Source organism: Engystomops pustulosus, chromosome 10 (assembly GCF_040894005.1).
Source record: "Engystomops pustulosus chromosome 10, aEngPut4.maternal, whole genome shotgun sequence".
NCBI classification, from domain to species: Eukaryota; Metazoa; Chordata; class Amphibia; order Anura; family Leptodactylidae; genus Engystomops; species Engystomops pustulosus.
Genome location: NC_092420.1, coordinates 48231296 through 48252199, shown reverse-complemented (window position 1 = coordinate 48252199; position 20904 = coordinate 48231296). Strand labels below are relative to the sequence as shown.

General features: G+C 42.2%; 2 protein-coding genes across 2 annotated transcripts in view; one reads left to right on the top strand and one right to left on the bottom strand.

The window, feature by feature from the left end:
• RNF2 (ring finger protein 2) overlaps positions 1–3338 on the bottom strand; it is an 18311-nt gene extending 14973 nt beyond the window's left edge. Inside the window, exon 1 of the mRNA XM_072126617.1 lies at positions 3204–3338. The gene's annotated coding sequence lies outside the window, so the exon portion shown is untranslated. The remainder of the gene's footprint in view (positions 1–3203) is intronic.
• LOC140103521 (uncharacterized) lies at positions 3275–20904 on the top strand. The gene is made up of 2 exons (XM_072126618.1): positions 3275–3494; positions 19288–20904. The coding sequence occupies exons 1-2, from the start codon at positions 3427–3429 to the stop codon at positions 20195–20197; spliced, it is 978 nt and encodes a 325-aa protein (XP_071982719.1). The 5' UTR covers positions 3275–3426; the 3' UTR covers positions 20198–20904.

Here is a 20904-nt window from a genome sequence, read left to right as displayed (position 1 = left end):
TGCTTAAATCTTGAGGGAATCCCTGCCCAACCCCTGCCATGGGGTTTCCAAGACTCCTAGAAAATACTTGTGCAGTTGTTCCTGTAGATATGTGGTCAGTGGCTGGTAATAAGGTCTCCTGCCAGGTCATCCTATAGGTCATGCCTAGATGTTATAGTTATGGTCCTCTCTGCTGAGGTTTGTTGTTCCACAGTTTGGAGATATAGATGCTGTTTCTGAACAAGCAGCTCTTTTACTTTGATCCTCTGTAGATGGCAATACTGTAATGTACTGGTAGGTATACATGTCAGTGTATGCTGTGAGACCCCTCTAAGGATTACATATTACAGGATCAGCAGAAGTTCTTAGCTGGGGACTGACACACAGCAGTGATGGCTGCAGCCCCTGCTGGTGCAGTGGGTGTCAAGGGTCACCACCAGGTGAGTGGTCACTGCAGACACCTGGGGATTATGAGGGCGCTGTGTGCCTTGTCCTCTAGGCTAGCAGCCGCTGGATTTCATTATACAATCTTATCATCTACACAACATGACACAATGATGATAAATAGGTTGTAGCTGTCAGTACGTGATGTACCAGCTTTGAGGCAACACATCGTACCAAATGTTGGGCTGTGCATCCACCCAAATTAGATACATTTCTATATATTTAGAGACAGGGCTGGTTATAGAGGCAGGATAGCAGTACACTGCCATGCACATCTGTACAATACTATACAGGAGAGCCGTATACCGCCCTGTACAATACTATACAGGAGAGCAGTATACCGCCCTGTACAATACTATACAGGAGAGCAGTATACCGCCCTGTACAATACTATACAGGAGAGCAGTATACCGCCCTGTACAATACTATACAGGAGAGCAGTATACCGCCCTGTACAATACTATACAGGAGAGCAGTATACCGCCCTGTACAATACTATACAGGAGAGCAGTATACCGCCCTGTACAATACTATACAGGAGAGCAGTATACCGCCCTATACAATACTATACAGGAGAGCAGTATACCGCCCTATACAATACTATACAGGAGAGCAGTATACCGCCCTATACAATACTATACAGGAGAGCAGTATACCGCCCTATACAATACTATACAGGAGAGCAGTATACCGCCCTATACAATACTATACAGGAGAGCAGTATACCGCCCTATACAATACTATACAGGAGAGCAGTATACCGCCCTATACAATACTATACAGGAGAGCAGTATACCGCCCTATACAATACTATACAGGAGAGCAGTATACCGCCCTATACAATACTATACAGGAGAGCAGTATACCGCCCTATACAATACTATACAGGAGAGCAGTATACCGCCCTATACAATACTATACAGGAGAGCAGTATACCGCCCTATACAATACTATACAGGAGAGCAGTATACCGCCCTATACAATACTATACAGGAGAGCAGTATACCGCCCTATACAATACTATACAGGAGAGCAGTATACCGCCCTATACAATACTATACAGGAGAGCAGTATACCGCCCTATACAATACTATACAGGAGAGCAGTATACCGCCCTATACAATACTATACAGGAGAGCAGTATACCGCCCTATACAATACTATACAGGAGAGCAGTATACCGCCCTATACAATACTATACAGGAGAGCAGTATACCGCCCTATACAATACTATACAGGAGAGCAGTATACCGCCCTATACAATACTATACAGGAGAGCAGTATACCGCCCTATACAATACTATACAGGAGAGCAGTATACCGCCCTATACAATACTATACAGGAGAGCAGTATACCGCCCTATACAATACTATACAGGAGAGCAGTATACCGCCCTATACAATACTATACAGGAGAGCAGTATACCGCCCTATACAATACTATACAGGAGAGCAGTATACCGCCCTATACAATACTATACAGGAGAGCAGTATACCGCCCTATACAATACTATACAGGAGAGCAGTATACCGCCCTATACAATACTATACAGGAGAGCAGTATACCGCCCTATACAATACTATACAGGAGAGCAGTATACCGCCCTATACAATACTATACAGGAGAGCAGTATACCGCCCTATACAATACTATACAGGAGAGCAGTATACCGCCCTATACAATGCTATACAGGAGAGCAGTATACCGCCCTATACAATGCTATACAGGAGAGCAGTATACCGCCCTATACAATGCTATACAGGAGAGCAGTATACTACCCTATACAATGCTATACAGGAAAGCAGTATACTACCCTATACAATGCTATACAGGAGAGCAGTATACTGCCCTATACAATGCTATACAGGAAAGCAGTATACTGCCCTATACAATGCTATACAGGAGAGCAGTATACTGCCCTATACAATACTATACAGGAGAGCAGTATACCGCCCTATACAATACTATACAGGAGAGCAGTATACCGCCCTATACAATACTATACAGGAGAGCAGTATACCGCCCTATACAATACTATACAGGAGAGCAGTATACCGCCCTATACAATACTATACAGGAGAGCAGTATACCGCCCTATACAATACTATACAGGAGAGCAGTATACCGCCCTATACAATACTATACAGGAGAGCAGTATACCGCCCTATACAATACTATACAGGAGAGCAGTATACCGCCCTATACAATACTATACAGGAGAGCAGTATACCGCCCTATACAATACTATACAGGAGAGCAGTATACCGCCCTATACAATACTATACAGGAGAGCAGTATACCGCCCTATACAATACTATACAGGAGAGCAGTATACCGCCCTATACAATACTATACAGGAGAGCAGTATACCGCCCTATACAATGCTATACAGGAGAGCAGTATACCACCCTATACAATGCTATACAGGAGAGCAGTATACTACCCTATACAATGCTATACAGGAGAGCAGTATACTACCCTATACAATGCTATACAGGAAAGCAGTATACTACCCTATACAATGCTATACAGGAGAGCAGTATACTGCCCTATACAATGCTATACAGGAAAGCAGTATACTGCCCTATACAATGCTATACAGGAGAGCAGTATACTGCCCTATACAATACTATACAGGAGAGCAGTATACTGCCTGCACATCTGTGCTCACATCCCCCTCTCCTCAGACAATGGCAGCCCCCGCATAGCACATAACGGCATCCTCGCTATGGATGGTAGGCACAAGATGGAGGCACACAATGCACAAGGCTGTACTCACTGAGCTCTGTGCAGGCAGACGAGCCTGATGTCCCGGGGATAATGAAGATGGAGATGATACTGCGGGCTGATGCTTCTAGTGCTCGGCTCCCACAATATGGCGCGGGCCCAGCAGCATCCGCAATGGAGCTCGGGAAGATACTGTACAGGGTGAGGGGAGGAGAGACTGCGGGAGGAGGGGAGCTGCCGAAATCTGAGGCGGAAAGGGAAGGACGGGATGTACAATGAGAGACGGAGGCTGCACAAAACACAGTGATTATATAGAGGGAGACTGCTCAGATGTCACCGAGAGGTGAGTGACTGCACGTATATACTGGACCTCCACTGTGTGTATGTACAGCACATAGAGGTGTACTACAATAGTGTGTATGTACAGCATATAGAGGTGTACTACAATAGTGTGTATATGTACAGCACATAGAGGTGTACTACAATAGTGTGTATGTACAGTACATAGAGGTGTACTACAATAGTGTGTATATGTACAGCACATAGAGGTGTACTACAATAGTGTGTATATGTACAGCACATAGAGGTGTACTACAATAGTGTGTATATGTACAGCACATAGAGGTGTACTACAATAGTGTGTATGTACAGTACATAGAGGTGTACTACAATAGTGTGTATATGTACAGCACATAGAGGTGTACTACAATAGTGTGTATATGTACAGCACATAGAGGTGTACTACAATAGTGTGTATGTACAGCACATAGAGGTGTACTACAATAGTGTGTATATGTACAGCACATAGAGGTGTACTACAATAGTGTGTATGTGCAGCACATAGAGGTGTACTACAATAGTGTGTATGTACAGCATATAGAGGTGTACTACAATAGTGTGTATTCCAAGAAGAAGAAGTAGATGTCAGCGCTCCAAGGATATGCAGTAAAAATTCAAATCGTTTATTTCCAAATAAGGTAAAATCCACAAAAGGCAAGTAAACATACGTGTGGTGGCCCAGGTATAGTGACCGACGTGTTTCAGTAGCAGTGCTACTGAGACCATGACTAAGCCCTGAGATAGGGCGAAACGCGTCGGTCACTATACCTGGGCCACCACACGTATGTTTACTTGCCTTTTGTGGATTTTACCTTATTTGGAAATAAACGATTTGAATTTTTACTGCATATCCTTGGAGCGCTGACATCTACTTCTTCTTCTTGGAATACGTGCCTTTGGTCCGTGGGGCTTTTTTGGATGTACCTTGCGCTGGTCAGCAGTCAAGTTGGAAGGTGAGCAGGACCTGTTGTCTCTACTTGTGCTTTTTACAATAGTGTGTATGTACAGCACATAGAGGTGTACTACAATAGTGTGTATGTACAGTACATAGAGGTGTACTACAATAGTGTGTATATGTACAACACATAGAGGTGTACTACAATAGTGTGTATATGTACAGCACATAGAGGTGTACTACAATAGTGTGTATATGTACAGTACATAGAGGTGTACTACAATAGTGTATATGTACAGCACATAGAGGTGTACTACAATAGTGTATATGTACAGCACATAGAGGTGTACTACAATAGTGTGTATGTACAGCACATAGAGGTGTACTACAATAGTGTGTATATGTACAGCACATAGAGGTGTACTACAATAGTGTGTATATGTACAGCACATAGAGGTGTACTACAATAGTGTGTATGTACAGTACATAGAGGTGTACTACAATAGTGTGTATGTACAGTACATAGAGGTGTACTACAATAGTGTGTATATGTACAGCACATAGAGGTGTACTACAATAGTGTGTATGTACAGCACATAGAGGTGTACTACAATAGTGTGTATATGTACAGCACATAGAGGTGTACTACAATAGTGTGTATATGTACAGCACATAGAGGTGTACTACAATAGTGTGTATGTACAGTACATAGAGGTGTACTACAATAGTGTGTATGTACAGTACATAGAGGTGTACTACAATAGTGTGTATGTACAGTACATAGAGGTGTACTACAATAGTGTGTATATGTACAGCACTTAGAAGTGTACTACAATAGTGTGTATGTACAGCACATAGAGTTGTACTACAATAGTGTATGTACAGCACATAGAGGTGTACTACAATAGTGTGTATGTACAGCACATAGAGGTGTACTACAATAGTGTGTATGTACAGCACATAGAGGTGTACTACAATAGTGTGTATATGTACAGCACATAGAGGTGTACTACAATAGTGTGTATGTACAACACATAGAGGTGTACTACAATAGTGTGTATATGTACAGCACATAGAGGTGTACTACAATAGTGTGTATGTACAGTACATAGAGGTGTACTACAATAGTGTGTATGTACAGCACATAGAGGTGTACTACAATAGTGTGTATATGTACAGCACATAGAGGTGTACTACAATAGTGTGTATGTACAACACATAGAGGTGTACTACAATAGTGTGTATATGTACAGCACATAGAGGTGTACTACAATAGTGTGTATGTACAGTACATAGAGGTGTACTACAATAGTGTGTATGTACAGTACGTAGAGGTGTACTACAATAGTGTGTATGTACAGTACATAGAGGTGTACTACAATAGTGTGTATATGTACAACACATAGAGGTGTACTACAATAGTGTGTATATGTACAGCACATAGAGGTGTACTACAATAGTGTGTATGTACAGTACATAGAGGTGTACTACAATAGTGTGTATATGTACAACACATAGAGGTGTACTACAATAGTGTGTATATGTACAACACATAGAGGTGTACTACAATAGTGTGTATATGTACAGCACATAGAGGTGTACTACAATAGTGTGTATATGTACAGCACATAGAGGTGTACTACAATAGTGTGTATGTACAGCATATAGAGGTGTACTACAATAGTGTGTATGTACAGTACATAGAGGTGTACTACAATAGTGTGGATGTACAGTACATAGAGGTGTACTACAATAGTGTGGATGTAAAGCACATAGAGGTGTACTACAATAGTGTGTATATGTACAGCACATAGAGGTGTACTACAATAGTGTGTATGTACAGCACATAGAGGTGTACTACAATAGTGTGTATGTACAGCACATAGAAGTGTACTACAATAGTGTCTATATACAGCACATAGAGGTGTACTACAATAGTGTGTGTACAGTATATAGAGGTGTACTACAATAGTGTGTATGTGCAGCACATAGAGGTGTACTACAATAGTGTGTATGTACAGCACATAGAGGTGTACTACAATAGTGTGTATGTACAGCACATAGAGGTGTACTACAATAGTGTGTATATACAGCACATAGAGGTGTACTACAATAGTGTGTGTACAGTATATAGAGGTGTACTACAATAGTGTGGATGTACAGTACATAGAGGTGTACTACAATAGTGTGTATATGTACAGCACATAGAGGTGTACTACAATAGTGTGTATGGACAGCACATAGAGTGTACTACAATAGTGTATATGTACAGCACATAGAGGTGTACTACAAAAGTGTGTATGTACAGTACGTAGAGGTGTACTACAATAGTGTGTATGTACAGCACATAGAAGTGTACTACAATAGTGTCTATATACAGCACATAGAGGTGTACTACAATAGTGTGTGTACAGTATATAGAGGTGTACTACAATAGTGTGTATGGACAGCACATAGAGGTGTACTACAATAGTGTGTATGTACAGTACATAGAGGTGTACTACAATAGTGTGTATGTACAGCACATAGAGGTGTACTACAATAGTGTGTATGTACAGCACATAGAGGTGTACTACAATAGTGTGTATATGTACAGCACATAGAGGTGTAATACAATAGTGTTTATATGTACAGTATATAGAGATGTACTACAATAGTGTGTATGTGCAGCACATAGAGGTGTACTACAATAGTGTGTATGTACAGCACATAGAGGTGTACTACAATAGTGTGTATGTACAGCACATAGAGGTGTACTACAATAGTGTGTATGTACAGCACATAGAGGTGTACTACAATAGTGTGTATGTACAGTACATAGAGTTGTACTACAATAGTGTGTATATCTACAGCACATAGAGGTGTACTACAATAGTGTGTATGTACAGTACATAGAGGTGTACTACAATAGTGTGTAAGTGCAGCACATAGAGGTGTACTACAATAGTGTGTATGTGCAGCACATAGAGGTGTACTACAATAGTGTGTATGTGCAGCACATAGAGGTGTACTACAATAGTGTGGATGTACAGCACATAGAGGTGTAAAACAATAGGGTGTATGTACAGCATATAGAGGTGTACTACAATAGTGTGTGTACAGTATATAGAGATGTACTACAATAGTGTGTATGGACAGCACATAGAGTGTACTACAATAGTGTATATGTACAGCACATAGAGGTGTACTACAAAAGTGTGTATGTACAGTACGTAGAGGTGTACTACAATAGTGTGTATGTACAGCACATAGAAGTGTACTACAATAGTGTCTATATACAGCACATAGAGGTGTACTACAATAGTGTGTGTACAGTATATAGAGGTGTACTACAATAGTGTGTATGGACAGCACATAGAGGTGTACTACAATAGTGTGTATGTACAGTACATAGAGGTGTACTACAATAGTGTGTATGTACAGCACATAGAGGTGTACTACAATAGTGTGTATGTACAGCACATAGAGGTGTACTACAATAGTGTGTATATGTACAGCACATAGAGGTGTAATACAATAGTGTTTATATGTACAGTATATAGAGATGTACTACAATAGTGTGTATGTGCAGCACATAGAGGTGTACTACAATAGTGTGTATGTACAGCACATAGAGGTGTACTACAATAGTGTGTATGTACAGCACATAGAGGTGTACTACAATAGTGTGTATGTACAGCACATAGAGGTGTACTACAATAGTGTGTATGTACAGTACATAGAGTTGTACTACAATAGTGTGTATATCTACAGCACATAGAGGTGTACTACAATAGTGTGTATGTACAGTACATAGAGGTGTACTACAATAGTGTGTAAGTGCAGCACATAGAGGTGTACTACAATAGTGTGTATGTGCAGCACATAGAGGTGTACTACAATAGTGTGTATGTGCAGCACATAGAGGTGTACTACAATAGTGTGGATGTACAGCACATAGAGGTGTAAAACAATAGGGTGTATGTACAGCATATAGAGGTGTACTACAAAAGTGTGTATGTACAGTACGTAGAGGTGTACTACAATAGTGTGTATGTACAGTACATAGAGGTGTACTACAATAGTGTGTATGTACAGTACATAGAGGTGTACTACAATACTACAATAGTGTGTATATGTAGTACACCCCTATGTGCTGTACAACAGTGTGTATATGTACAGTTCATATAGGTGTACTACAACGGTGTGTGTATGATGTAGAGGTGTACAACAACAGTGTTTTGTGTATGCTGGAGAGGTGGACAACAACAGTGTGGCACATTCACTTACACATCCCGCTGCGATCCCCACCGCGCATTGTCCGATGAGGATTCGGGTCTTCCATGATTCACTAAGATCGTGTGTCCAATTTCTTGCATGTGTCGCTTTCCCCGCTGAGGTCTGCCGGAGTTCACCTTCTTCTTCCCGGTGCATGTAAGTGCTGATCTTGCGACACAATTTGCTTTTTTAATTCTGCGGCTTGTCTGAATCAGTCGGGTTGTCTGACGGCACGCCCCCCGATTTGTGTCGCATGCAAGCCGGCGCCGATGTGACACAATCCAATCGTGTGCGCCAAAACCAGGGGCAATTCAGGGCAAAACTGAAAAAATTGCGAAACCCGATGAAAATGCGGCGTTCGGACCCTTAGTAAATGTGCCCCAGTGTGTGTGTACATGATGTGGAGGTATACAATAACAGTGTGTTATGTAGAGGTGTACAGCAATAGTGTGTATGATGGAGAGGTGTACAACAACCGTGTGTGTATGTAAATTTCATAAAGGTGTACTACAACAGTGTGTGTATGTGCAGGACATAGAGGTGTATTACAGCAGTGTGTGCAACATAATCTTTAGACTCTTAATAATAGCAAACTGTACCCCATGTATGTATCTGACCACATGAAGTCACAAAAGCCTCCATGGGCTTCTACTCTTCTCCATCCTTCATGGAGGCTGCTGTGATTTGATATGATTACATACATGGTGTACAGTTTTCTATTCTTAGAAAGCTAAAGAACCTGCGATGATGTCACTGGCACCATGTAAAAAAAATTGACACAATATTTTCCATTTGTACATAGAGTTTTATATGTCTGTAGTTGACTATTAGCAGACAGTCCCTAACCACAAGGGGGCAGAGCAGTGATTTGAAGAGACACAGAGCTGTCAGTCAGAATAATGGGGCATGGTTCACTGCCAGCCTGAAAGAGAAAAGAGTCACAAAGAACAGACATGAGTAACAAAAGCTAATTTGCATCAGAAATTAATCAAGATACAGTGCCCCACTGGCAGCTAATTTTAGGTGATATTGGATAATGGGGAGGACTTTTAACCCTTTATCAGCATGCATTGTTACTCAGGGTGGTCAAAATCTGGTGACAGTTCTCTTTAAATAGATTTTTCAATTCAATTTGTGGGACCATTATGGTCTTCCTTGATATATTATATGACCCATCTTGCCTTTGGGCCAATATATTGGCTTTCAAAATGGTGGCTACGTTCTTGAGATAACCATAGTTAGGCACCTTCACCCATTACTTATCATGATTGCACAGGCATGCCTTAGGCTAGCCACAATAAAATGCCATATAAAATGTGCAGTTCTATCGCGCAGCACATGGCCCCTTTTGTCCAGGAGTTTAATATTCATTTATCTACAATAAGTCTCCAATGGCATTTCAAAGAATTTGTCAGTAATTCCATACAGAGAATGTGTAACCACCAGCCTGGGACCTGCACTCCAAGCATCATTACCTCCAAGACCGGCCACACAAACAGCTGCTGCAACAATCAGTTTGCATATTCATAGAAACTATCAGACCTCCATAAACCGTCACATGCATAATACTAGTCCTCCTCCGGGTCTCCACATGATGACACTGCGGTGTTCAAACCGACTGGAGTGGATAAATGCTCATGTACTATAGCAGTGGTGGCGAACCTGTGGCACGGGTGCCAGAGGTGGCACTTAGAGCCCTTTCTATGGGCACCCAGAGAGGACTCCAGGTATCTTCCTACAGACCCAAACAGCCTAGGACTTGCTGTGTACAGAGCTATTTTAAAGTGACAGGACTACAGATCTGCATTATCATTGTAGCTCCTGCTCCGGCCCTGATAATTCTTCCTGTTTATGGACCCTGGAGGGAAGCTACAATGATCATCCAAATTTCTTTTAGCTTCTGCTTAATTGGTGTCCTCAAGGTGCTGATATGAAAGAAATCTGTGACAGAGAGGGGAGTATAAATCACAAATTATATATCTGCGTTGGCACTTTGTGATAAATAAGTCGGACTTTGTTATAAGTTTGGGCACTCGGTCTCTAAAAGGTTCGCCATCACTGTACTATAGCAACATTCTGTCACGGATGAATGTTGGCCTTTCACTGCACAGGGCACAAGGCAGACTGTGTGTATGATTTCATGCGGGTAAGCAATTTGCTGATGTCAGCAATGTGAATATACTGGTCATTATGAATGGTATTGGTGGTAGCGGAGGGGTCATGTTATGGACAACAAACACAGAGGTGTACTATATTTATGGCATTTTGAATGGACATAGATACCATTTTAAATGGACCGAGATCCTGAGGTTCAGTGTTGTGTCATTCACCATTGACCATGTTCTCAAGTTGCAGCATTATGATGCATGGCCCATTGTTGCAAGGATCTGTACACATTTCCCCAAAGCTGCAAAAATCCTCGTTCTTGCATAAGCAGAACTGGACATGTTACCCATTGATAAACCAACCAAAAGAATTTCAACAACATGTAACTTGTCTAATGCACGAATTGTGCATACTAGGACTGAGACATGCCGAGCTCCCTAACGAGACTATAAACCAGTGATGGTGAACCTTTTGGAGACAGAGTACCCAAACTACAACCAAAATCCACTTATTTACTGTCAAGTGCCAACATGGCATTTTCAGCAGTAACTTACTGCTACCTGTTCTTCCTCATCTTTCCCCCCTGAGGTCAACAATACAGTTGAAAGAAGGAGGGCTGTCATGGGTGCTCCCGCAGGCTCACCCGTGCCTCTCTGTGTGCCCCTGCGCCCAGGTCCATGGCGTCCCCGTCTCCTCAGGCGGAAAGGCGCCAGCTTCAGAAGATTTAAAGGGCCAGCGCACCGTTAATTGGCGCTGGCCTTACCATTGAGAAAGCTTGTGTTCCAGCCTTGTGCCTGTGTTTGGATTTCCCGTTGTGACCCCGGGTCTGTACTTGACTTTGATCCTGTTCCGCTTGCCCTGACCTCCTGCTTTGTTCCTGACATTGATCCTTTGCTGCCTGTCTCGATCTCCTGCCTGTCCCCAACCATGATTCTGCCTGTCGTCTTTGTACTTTGCCTTGGTTGCCACTGTGGACAAAGTCGCACCTGTGGGACGACCTGGTGGTACCATGCCGCAGCAAGTCCAACCCGCTTTTGATTTTATGGATATATGTATTTTATACCCTTTGTATGTTCATCAATAAAGTTTACATATTCCCCATTGAGCATGTTTGGGGGGCACTGGATTGCCATATACAACAGTTTGTGGCAGTTCCAATCAATGGCCAGCAACTTTACATAACCATTTAAGAAGAGTGGCCCAACTTTCAACAGGCCATAATCAAGAACATGATTAACTCTATGAGAATAAGGTGCACTGTGTGAGGCAAGTGGTGTCACACCTGATATTGACTGGTTTTCCCAATGAGTTTGGGACCATCAGTTGTGTTGTGCACAAGTCCAGTGAATACACAGCTACTACTGAATAGACTGTAATCATTTGTATTATGGCTAAGTAAAGAAAAACGAGTGTCTATCATTACTTTAACAAATGAAGGTCAGTCTAGGATTTAAAGAGACAGCACACCTCTGATTGGCGCTGGCACTCCCAAGTTTCCTTAAGAGGCTGGCTGTTCCTAGGATTCCCTGCCGGATCTTTGAGCTCATTTTGCCATTGAGAAAGCTTCCTGTTCCCTGCGATGTTCCCTATTCTGTTCTGCCTGAATTCCTGTTGTGACCTCGGATCTGACCTCTGCATCTCTGCCGCCTGCCCTGACTCCGTGCTCCATGTTCCTGACCTTAAGCCTGGTCTCCGTTTCTGTTCCGCAACCTCGGCTGCCACCGCGGGCTGATCACACATGTCGAATCACAGGAGAGCCCTTTTAGGACTGCCAAGGCGAAGTACTATTTTATTTACAAGTCTGTCCTAAGACAGGATAGAGCCTTAACGGTCAGGCCTAAAACATAACTTTTAATAGGTCTATAAAATTGTAATCGATTGTTATCACACAGTGAGTTTAAAATTCGCAAGTCCGAGGCTGCTGATTAACCTAGTGTGATCTATAATGCTGGGTATTCACTCAGCCTATAAGTGCATCGACGGGTCTCTGCAGTGGCCCGTTGCATACGCAGCCACAAACAAGTCAAATTAAAAGCCAAACAATAGCCCCCCCTGCAGAGACCCGTCGATGCACTTATAGGCTGAGTGAATACCCAGCATTATAGATCACACTAGGTTAATCAGCAGCCTCGGACTTGCGAATTTTAAACTCACTGTGTGATAACAATCGATTACAATTTTATAGACCTATTAAAAGTTATGTTTTAGGCCTGACCGTTAAGGCTCTATCCTGTCTTAGGACAGACTTGTAAATAAAACTGATCACACATGTGGAACAACCTGGTGGTTCCATGCCGCAACCTGCTTTGCAATAGGCTCTGGTAAAAACCAGGTGCAACTTAGATTCCGGTCCGGGTGTCGGCTAGTACCATCTCCCGCGGTGGTCCAGGGGGTCCACTGACCCCGAACCCTGACAATGATATAGCCTCCACAGTCACCAGACCTGAACCCAATCGAGTTGGTTTGGGGTGAGCTGTACCGCAGAGTGAAGGCAAAATGGCCAACAAGTGCTAAGCATCTCTGGAAACTCCTTCAAGACTGTTGGAAGATCATTTCAGGTGACTACCTCTTGATGCTTATCAAGAGTATGCCTAGAGTATGCAAAGCCAAAGGTGGCTACTTTGAAGAACCTAGAATATACAACATATTTTCAGTTGTTTTACACTTTTTTGTTAAGTATATAATTCCACATGTGTTAATTCATAGTTTAGATACGTTCAGTTTGAATCTACAGTTTTTATAGTCAGGACAATACAGAAAACTCTTTGGGGCACGTTTACTTATCTGTCCGGCAGAGTTCAAAGAAACTGCATTGTCTCACAATTCACTAAGATCATGCGCCCAATATCGTGCATGTCACTTCACCGTTCACTACAGTTCCAGACCTGTACCAAAGCCGTCTATGGGGTTGTTTATCCATCTGCAAACTTGCGGCCGGATATATGTCCCCACATGTGCAGTGTGAAAGGGGCCTAAGGTTGTGTATACCCAATCTAAGGACCAAAGTTTTAAAGCTATGTCCTGAGATGTAAAACCATGAAACTCAACGAGGGTGTGCTTATTTTTTCTCATGAATGAGTTGTCTTAAAAAGGTTGTTTGAGGTTTCATGGTTATCCCCTATCCTGTGTGTGATAACTATCTGATCATGTAAGGTGGGGGGGCAGATGTTGTATTCCCGCCATTCAAACTGTTTGTCAACACATTTCATAAAACATAATGGGGCTCATTTACTAAGGGTCGTGGATCGCACTGTTGTCGGACTGTTCGTCTTTTTCGGGGATTACACGGCTTGGACATGTATTTAACAGGTGTCTGCGCTGGTATTGTGTCGCACACAATCGCTTTTTGGCGCAGCTGCGCTGGCTTCCATGCGACAAAAATCGGGGGGCATGCCATCAGACGATCCGACTGAGCACAGGATTTAACTTTCAAATTGTGTCACAAGCTAAAGCACTTATATGCACCATGAAAAAGAAGGTGAACCGTTGGACAGGTAAGTAAATGTGCCCCAATATATGACATCTACAAACCATATTTGGTAACATAATAAGGCACATTTACATACCTGTCTGATTTTTATGTAATTTATGGAAGCTCCCCTCAATACGGAGACAACCATTACTTGTTGCATTGGCGCACAGCGAGGCGCAGTTTTGTCCTACATACATTGCCGCCCTTTTGAAGACTATAAAATTTTGTGGCCAATTTTTGGGAGGAATGAGAGGTATTTTCCAGTGATACCATTTTGGGATTGGTATCCCCTATTGTTGAAAACATATTGGGGCACATTTACTTACCCGGTCCATACGCGATCCCCGATCCAGACTGTCCAACGAGGATGAACTCTGCCGCGATTCACTAAGGTTGTGTGCCCGATATCCTGCATGTGTCGCTTCCCCGATCAGGTCCACCGGAGTTTACCTTCTTCTCCTTCCCGGTGCATGTAAGTGCTTGGCTTGTGACACAATTTTGAAGTTAAATCCTGCGTTTTTTCCGAATCCGACGGACCATCCGACGGCCCTCCCCCCATTTATTTCGCATGAAAGCCAGCGCCAAAATACCCTTTTAACAGCATTTTATGTCGTTAATTTTGCAGGTTTAATGATTATTTATTTTTATTGTACGGGTTGTAACAGACACAGTGATACTATATTTGTGGGGATTGTGAAATGATTTTGACCTTTTTCACATTATATGTCATTTTATGTGTTAATGGGGATTTTGGGCATTTTTACTAAGTTATTAATTCATTTTCTATTAAACTTACGCTTTTTTTTAAATGTTTTTATTTCTTTTTTACCATGGGACATGAAGAAGCAATCATCTGCTTTTTCATGATAACACTCTGCAATACTGATGTACTGCAGGGTATTAGCTGTGTCAGCCTATACACATGCATAGGCTGACACTGTGCCTTTACGATCCAGTCACAGACAGACTGCGGACACTTACACAGTGTCCTCCTCTCAGCTACCACCTTCACTGTGTCAAGAGGACCCCCCAGGACAGAACTGGCTTTCCTAATCAGTTTGTCCAGTCTGCTCCTCTCCCTCGCTGAGATGCTGCTTCCCCAACGGACTACACCAAAGAAGATGGCTGGTGCCACTACAGAGTTGAAGAAGGTCTTAAGAAGAGTCCCCCGCACTCCGATGGATTTGTAAATATATCCTAGGAAATGTGCTGTGCATATCTTATATCATATTCTTATGAGACCCCTAGAAGAAGATGTGATATAACTAGGAATATGTCACACCTCGGTACAGGTGTAGCCAGGCCCCCACATTATAAAAAAGGGGCAGGATTAGGTAGAGATTTCAGAAGAGCATGTTAACATCTATATTCACTGATAAAAATTAGATAATAGTAAGATAGGACCTCTATTTAAAAATAGAAGATTCACTGGTTTTGTCAAGAGGGCGTGGCCTGTGAGTAGTAATTAAAATGTAACTTTTATTCACGTCTGCATTAAAATAGAACCTCGTTTGTGTAGTGTCATTTCCCGCAGTGTGTATATAGAATTAAAAATATATATAAACCCTGGATCAGTAATTCTGTCACCTCCGATCACTGGGATGAAGTGTTATTTTGGTGCCCTAAGAGAAGATGAATAAGGGTCGACGCACACTCTACTATGCCCTAGGATAGTTACAGATGAGTATACACCTATCTAGGCTGAGTGTGATAAAGCAGTTCATGTTCAACACCTTAAGATATCTTTCTGACCCTACGCGTTTCAATTGTTTCTATCATCAGGGGTCATCACAATGTATTGTCTAGAGCAGTTAACAATCAACAGATTGACGTGGGCTCACGCTGTTGCATTGATAATAGCGGCAGCGAGCAACAAAAGACGTCCTTCCTCAGTGGACCTCCTACCGATCGAGGCTGTCACTCATCCCCGCATTGACAGCAAGGGATCCACCCTCGCCGCCTGTCATGTGACTCCAGTGACATCTTCGGACCGGAGTCAAGCGTCACTATACCATGGAAACCGCACACGGGATGTGGTACCACGGGATTAATTGCTGTATTTTGGGTTCCCTCACAATCTCTGTCCCATATGTCCCAAACCCTTCTGTATACCCCCTTTTTTAACCTGGATGCTTCAGTGCATCACAGCAGGGATTTCTGACTGGTTATTGGCCATGCATTTATCTCTATGTTTGGTGAGAGCCAGCCTGTGTTGTCCATCTGGGGACCCGGGTTTTGGGATCATCTTTGCTCACCCTTCTCCTTATGTCAGAAGTTGTATCCCGTTATGTTGGCAGGGATTGGGGCTGGCTGTGGGTTTTTCGCATTACCATAAAGGTGTATTCTCATCTCCGCATTCACATCCAGATTAATTAATCTGCCATGTATAAACATTTCTTCAATTAGATGTCATTAAAAGTAATGTTCCTGTGAGAAGATAATTTCTCAGAAATGTAGTGACATGGTCCCTTAGAAACAAGGCTGTGTCCTTGGATACGGCCACCTCTGCTGGAGTGATTGCACAAAGAAACAAAAAGTTTTTTTGTATATGAAATGTCCGGGAGTTACTGCATGTCCTACAGCCGGCCTGTGGTAATGAACACTGAAGCCAGGTGGTCAGGCGGGACTCAATAGTGCATCTCTGGCCATTGCTGACAAAATGTGAGGTGGTCGTATCTTGTTTCTAAGAGACAACATGGCTACATTTATGAAAAATTAAAATAAATAAATTTAATTAAATTTAAATGCCCAGATGGGAAAACCCCTTTAAGCTCCACTCAGCTCCAGGTAATCTCTCATGTGGGGCTGTTCCCTGCAGCTCAGGATAACCTGGGCTGAGGATTGGTTGGCGTGGTCTGTGAGCCTCTGCATCCCCTGTGTGGGGTTTCCATGGTGTAGTGACGCTTGACTCTGGTCCGAACATGTAACCGGAGTCACATGACAGGCGGCGAGGGTGGATCCCTTGCTGTCAATGCGGGGGTGAGTGATGGACTAGATCGGGTAGGAGGTACGTTGGGGAAGGGACATTCCGATTGAATAGATGGATACCAAGGCTCACCTTGAGGGGAGGAGACATTAGCTTATAAACCCAGCGTCTTTTATTGCTCGCTGCCGCTAATATCAATGCAACCGCATGAGCCCACGTCGCTCTGTTGATTGTACTGGACAGTACATTCTATTATTTTAATGCAGCCTTGAATAAAAGTTACAAGTGCTGGGAGTCAGTAGTCAATAACAGAGTGCTTGGTATGTTTAATTTAATTAACCTGGAAACGAGGAATCCAAATCATGACATACTGGCTGGTCAGCGAAGTACATTTAGTGGCGGATGTAATCATTGGATGTGTAAAACGGAAAGAACGGAGAACAGTTTTGTGCCATTCTCAATCAGACTGTACCGTGAAGGTACCGACACATGCAGCATATCGGGCGCACGATCTTATTGAATCGCGGCAGAGTTCATTATCATCAATGCACTTTTGGGGAACTTCATCGGACAGGTAAGTAAATGTGCCTCATTATGTTACCAAATATGGTTTGTAGATGTCATATATTGGGGCACATTTACTTACCTGTCCAACGGATTTCACCGAAAGTGCATTAAAAAGTGCACCGAAAATTAACTAAAATCGTTCATGTGTCATTTCTCCGCTCAGGAGTTCACCTTTTTTTTCATGGTGCATATAAGTGCTTTAGCTTGTGACACAATTTGAAAATTAAATCCTGTGCTCAGTCGGATCGTCCAACGGCATCCAACCCGATTGGTCCCGCATGGAAGCCAGTGCAGCTGCGCCAAAAAAGATTTTGTGCGACACAGTACCAGTGCAGACACCTGTTAAATACAAGTCCAAGCCGTGTAATCCCCAAAAAAGACAAACAGTCCGACAAAAGTGCGATCCACGACCCTTATTAAATGAGCCCCAAATTTTTTTTTGACCGCCATAGTAACTGAAATAGACAACTAAAAATTGCCAAGGTAGGCCTAGACCTGAAATGTGTTGACAGTTTGGATGGCGGGAATACAACATCTGCCCCCCCCCCCCTTACATGATCAGATAGTTATCACACACAGGATAAAGGATAACCATGAAACCTCAAACAACCTTTTTAAGACAACTCATTCATGAGAAAAAATAAGCACTCCCTCATTGAATTTCATGGTTTTACATCTCAGGACATAGCTTTAAAACTTTGGTCCTTAGATTGGGTATACACAACCTTAGGCCCCTTTCACACTGCACATGTGGGGACATATATCCGGCCGCAAGTTTTGCAGATGGATAAACATCCCCATAGACGGCTTTGGTACAGGTCTGGAACTGTAGTGCATGCTCACTAGTTGTGGGCAGTGCAGCCGGCTGCTTTGCACTTTGCTGCGCACAACCTACGCGCATTAAAGCACTACAGTTCTCGAGAGCTCAGACATATCAACTGCTGTCGGGAAGGGGAAAGGGAGGTAGGGCTGTGCTATATCATGCACACATGAGATGTGCATAATTAGGCAAATGATACAGCGCCGAGGGCCCACGGGAGCACTGGATCCTCAATGCAAACTACCAGACGATTATCTCTGAGTGGATATCTCTGATTCTTTTGCACATAAAACACAATCCTGGTGTGATAATAAAGGGGAGATCATCTTTAAAATGACATCAGAACTGTATTTCTAGATGCCCTAGTACAGATATCATAGCTGAATCTGTGAAAGGGTGACTGATTGACACCATACATATTTTGGTAAATATTTATTACATTTTACATTTTCTTTTTCATGAGGACATTTAGTACAAATGTCCCTTGGTCATGAATGGGTAAAAGTTTGAACTTTTCCTTAGTGGTCTATTATTATATTTTGCGCCTCCTAATACATATGCTGCCCCCTCAGCTTAGTCATGCCTTGATCCTGCTGCTGGTATTGTAAGAGCTTAGTTAATATATTGTGGCTTCTTGCTTATTGTACACAGTTGTGCATATGCACTTGTTTTGGAAGAATTTGGAATTTACTTTAAGCAAGGTCTGTATTTCAGTATGTCATTGAAATCCGACAATTCTTTTCTTTCTTTGCAGAATGCCATCGTGCATTGTAAATGGATGTAATAGTTCCTGGAAGCTAAAGGAACCTGATTTAGTTTTGCATTCCTTTCCACGGGATATAAATATCATTAGAAGATGGCTACTCGAGACACCACAGGACTTTGGAGATGTAGACGCAACGTGTCAAAAGATTTTTCTCAGCGCAAAAGGAGCCTTTCGGATGTGTTCCAAACACTTCAGTTTAGATTGTTATGAAGTTCGAGGAACAACTAGATGTTTAAAAAAGGATGCCCTACCTACAATATTTCCATCAGAAACGTGTATCCCAAAAACCCCTAAATCTAAGAATGTCAAGAAAGATGATAGACCTATGTGTATTTTTGCAGGTATTGAAAATTTTGATCATTTATATGCTCGATCGCCAACTCTTTTAGGTTCTAGTACAATATCAGTGCCCATTATTTCGGATTCAGAGGTGATTGATGTGGATTCTGAACACTGTTTAGAAGAAGCTGCTGTGACAGTTATTGAACTACCAATACATACACACACGTCTTCTAGAGAGCATCGTAATAGAGGTATCTTAAGAAAGGGTAGCCGTACAAGTCATACTCGATCGATTGGTACAATGACTGATTATTTTCCAGGTCAAGTTCATAAATCCACACAGACCGATCTAGTAATTGGCACAAAAAACAAAAAAGTCATGGCCAATATTTCCAAATCGAATCGATCACTTGGCATACAGTGTCATGTACTAGAAGAAGCGATACGTGGCACACTCATAAGTAGTAGGACTTCGGAAGATAACCATAACTATGAATCCTCAAATGTCTACTCATCAAATACTCCACAGGTATGGATTGCACCCATACCTTCAAAATCCAGAAGGGTTATCTGCAAGCAACTGGAAAAACAACACCCAATATTTTATATGGTATAGAAGGTTTTTCTCAACAGTTTGAGAGAGGAAACTTTAAGCCTATTTTTGGAAACCTTCTGTCACTGACAAGTAGCTAAATGCCAACAACCGAGGACTATATCTTGTAAATGGACAACATTGAGATTTAGATTAAAAATGTGATCTGCAAACAAAGAGTTAGTAAACTGTGAGGAGGTTTTAGAGATCTTAGATAGTTAAAGTTGAATGCACTCCAGCTCACGTTGGTGTCATCATGGTCTTTTACGTTTATATACACATTGGAAAGTGTTATTTGTTTTTGGCTTGTACAGTACTTGTATTGTTGGATCCTTTTGGATTGAGGTATTGACCTGTAACTAGGAAAAAGTTCCAATTTAGTAACCCAGGACTCCTTCTACAGCTCAGATTTTCAGATGTACCATGGATTCTTTACGCCTGGTATACATAAAGAAGCCAGTATTACATTACTGCTCCCATGGCTGTTAAAATATACTACAATTTAAGGCCTTATTCACATGTCAGTGTTTTGCATAGGTGATTGTCAAAACCAGGAGTGGGTCAAAAACACAACAATCACCACTGCTGGTTTTATCTCACTGATTCAAAGTACTGACCATATCACTAATGTGTGAATATAGCCGAAGTGTGTTTTCTGTGTCAGGGTGGCATCCATGTACTTGAATGGTATACTTATAAAATAAAGTATTTAATGACATATACAATTTTAA

Bases quoted from the DNA above. Each gene is read 5' to 3' on its own strand.
- LOC140103521 (XM_072126618.1), top strand. From the start codon at position 3,427: ATGAGAGACGGAGGCTGCACAAAACACAGTGATTATATAGAGGGAGAC. The intron at 3,495-19,287 runs GTGAGTGACTGC...CTTTCTTTGCAG, and splicing joins TGCTCAGATGTCACCGAGAG to AATGCCATCGTGCATTGTAA.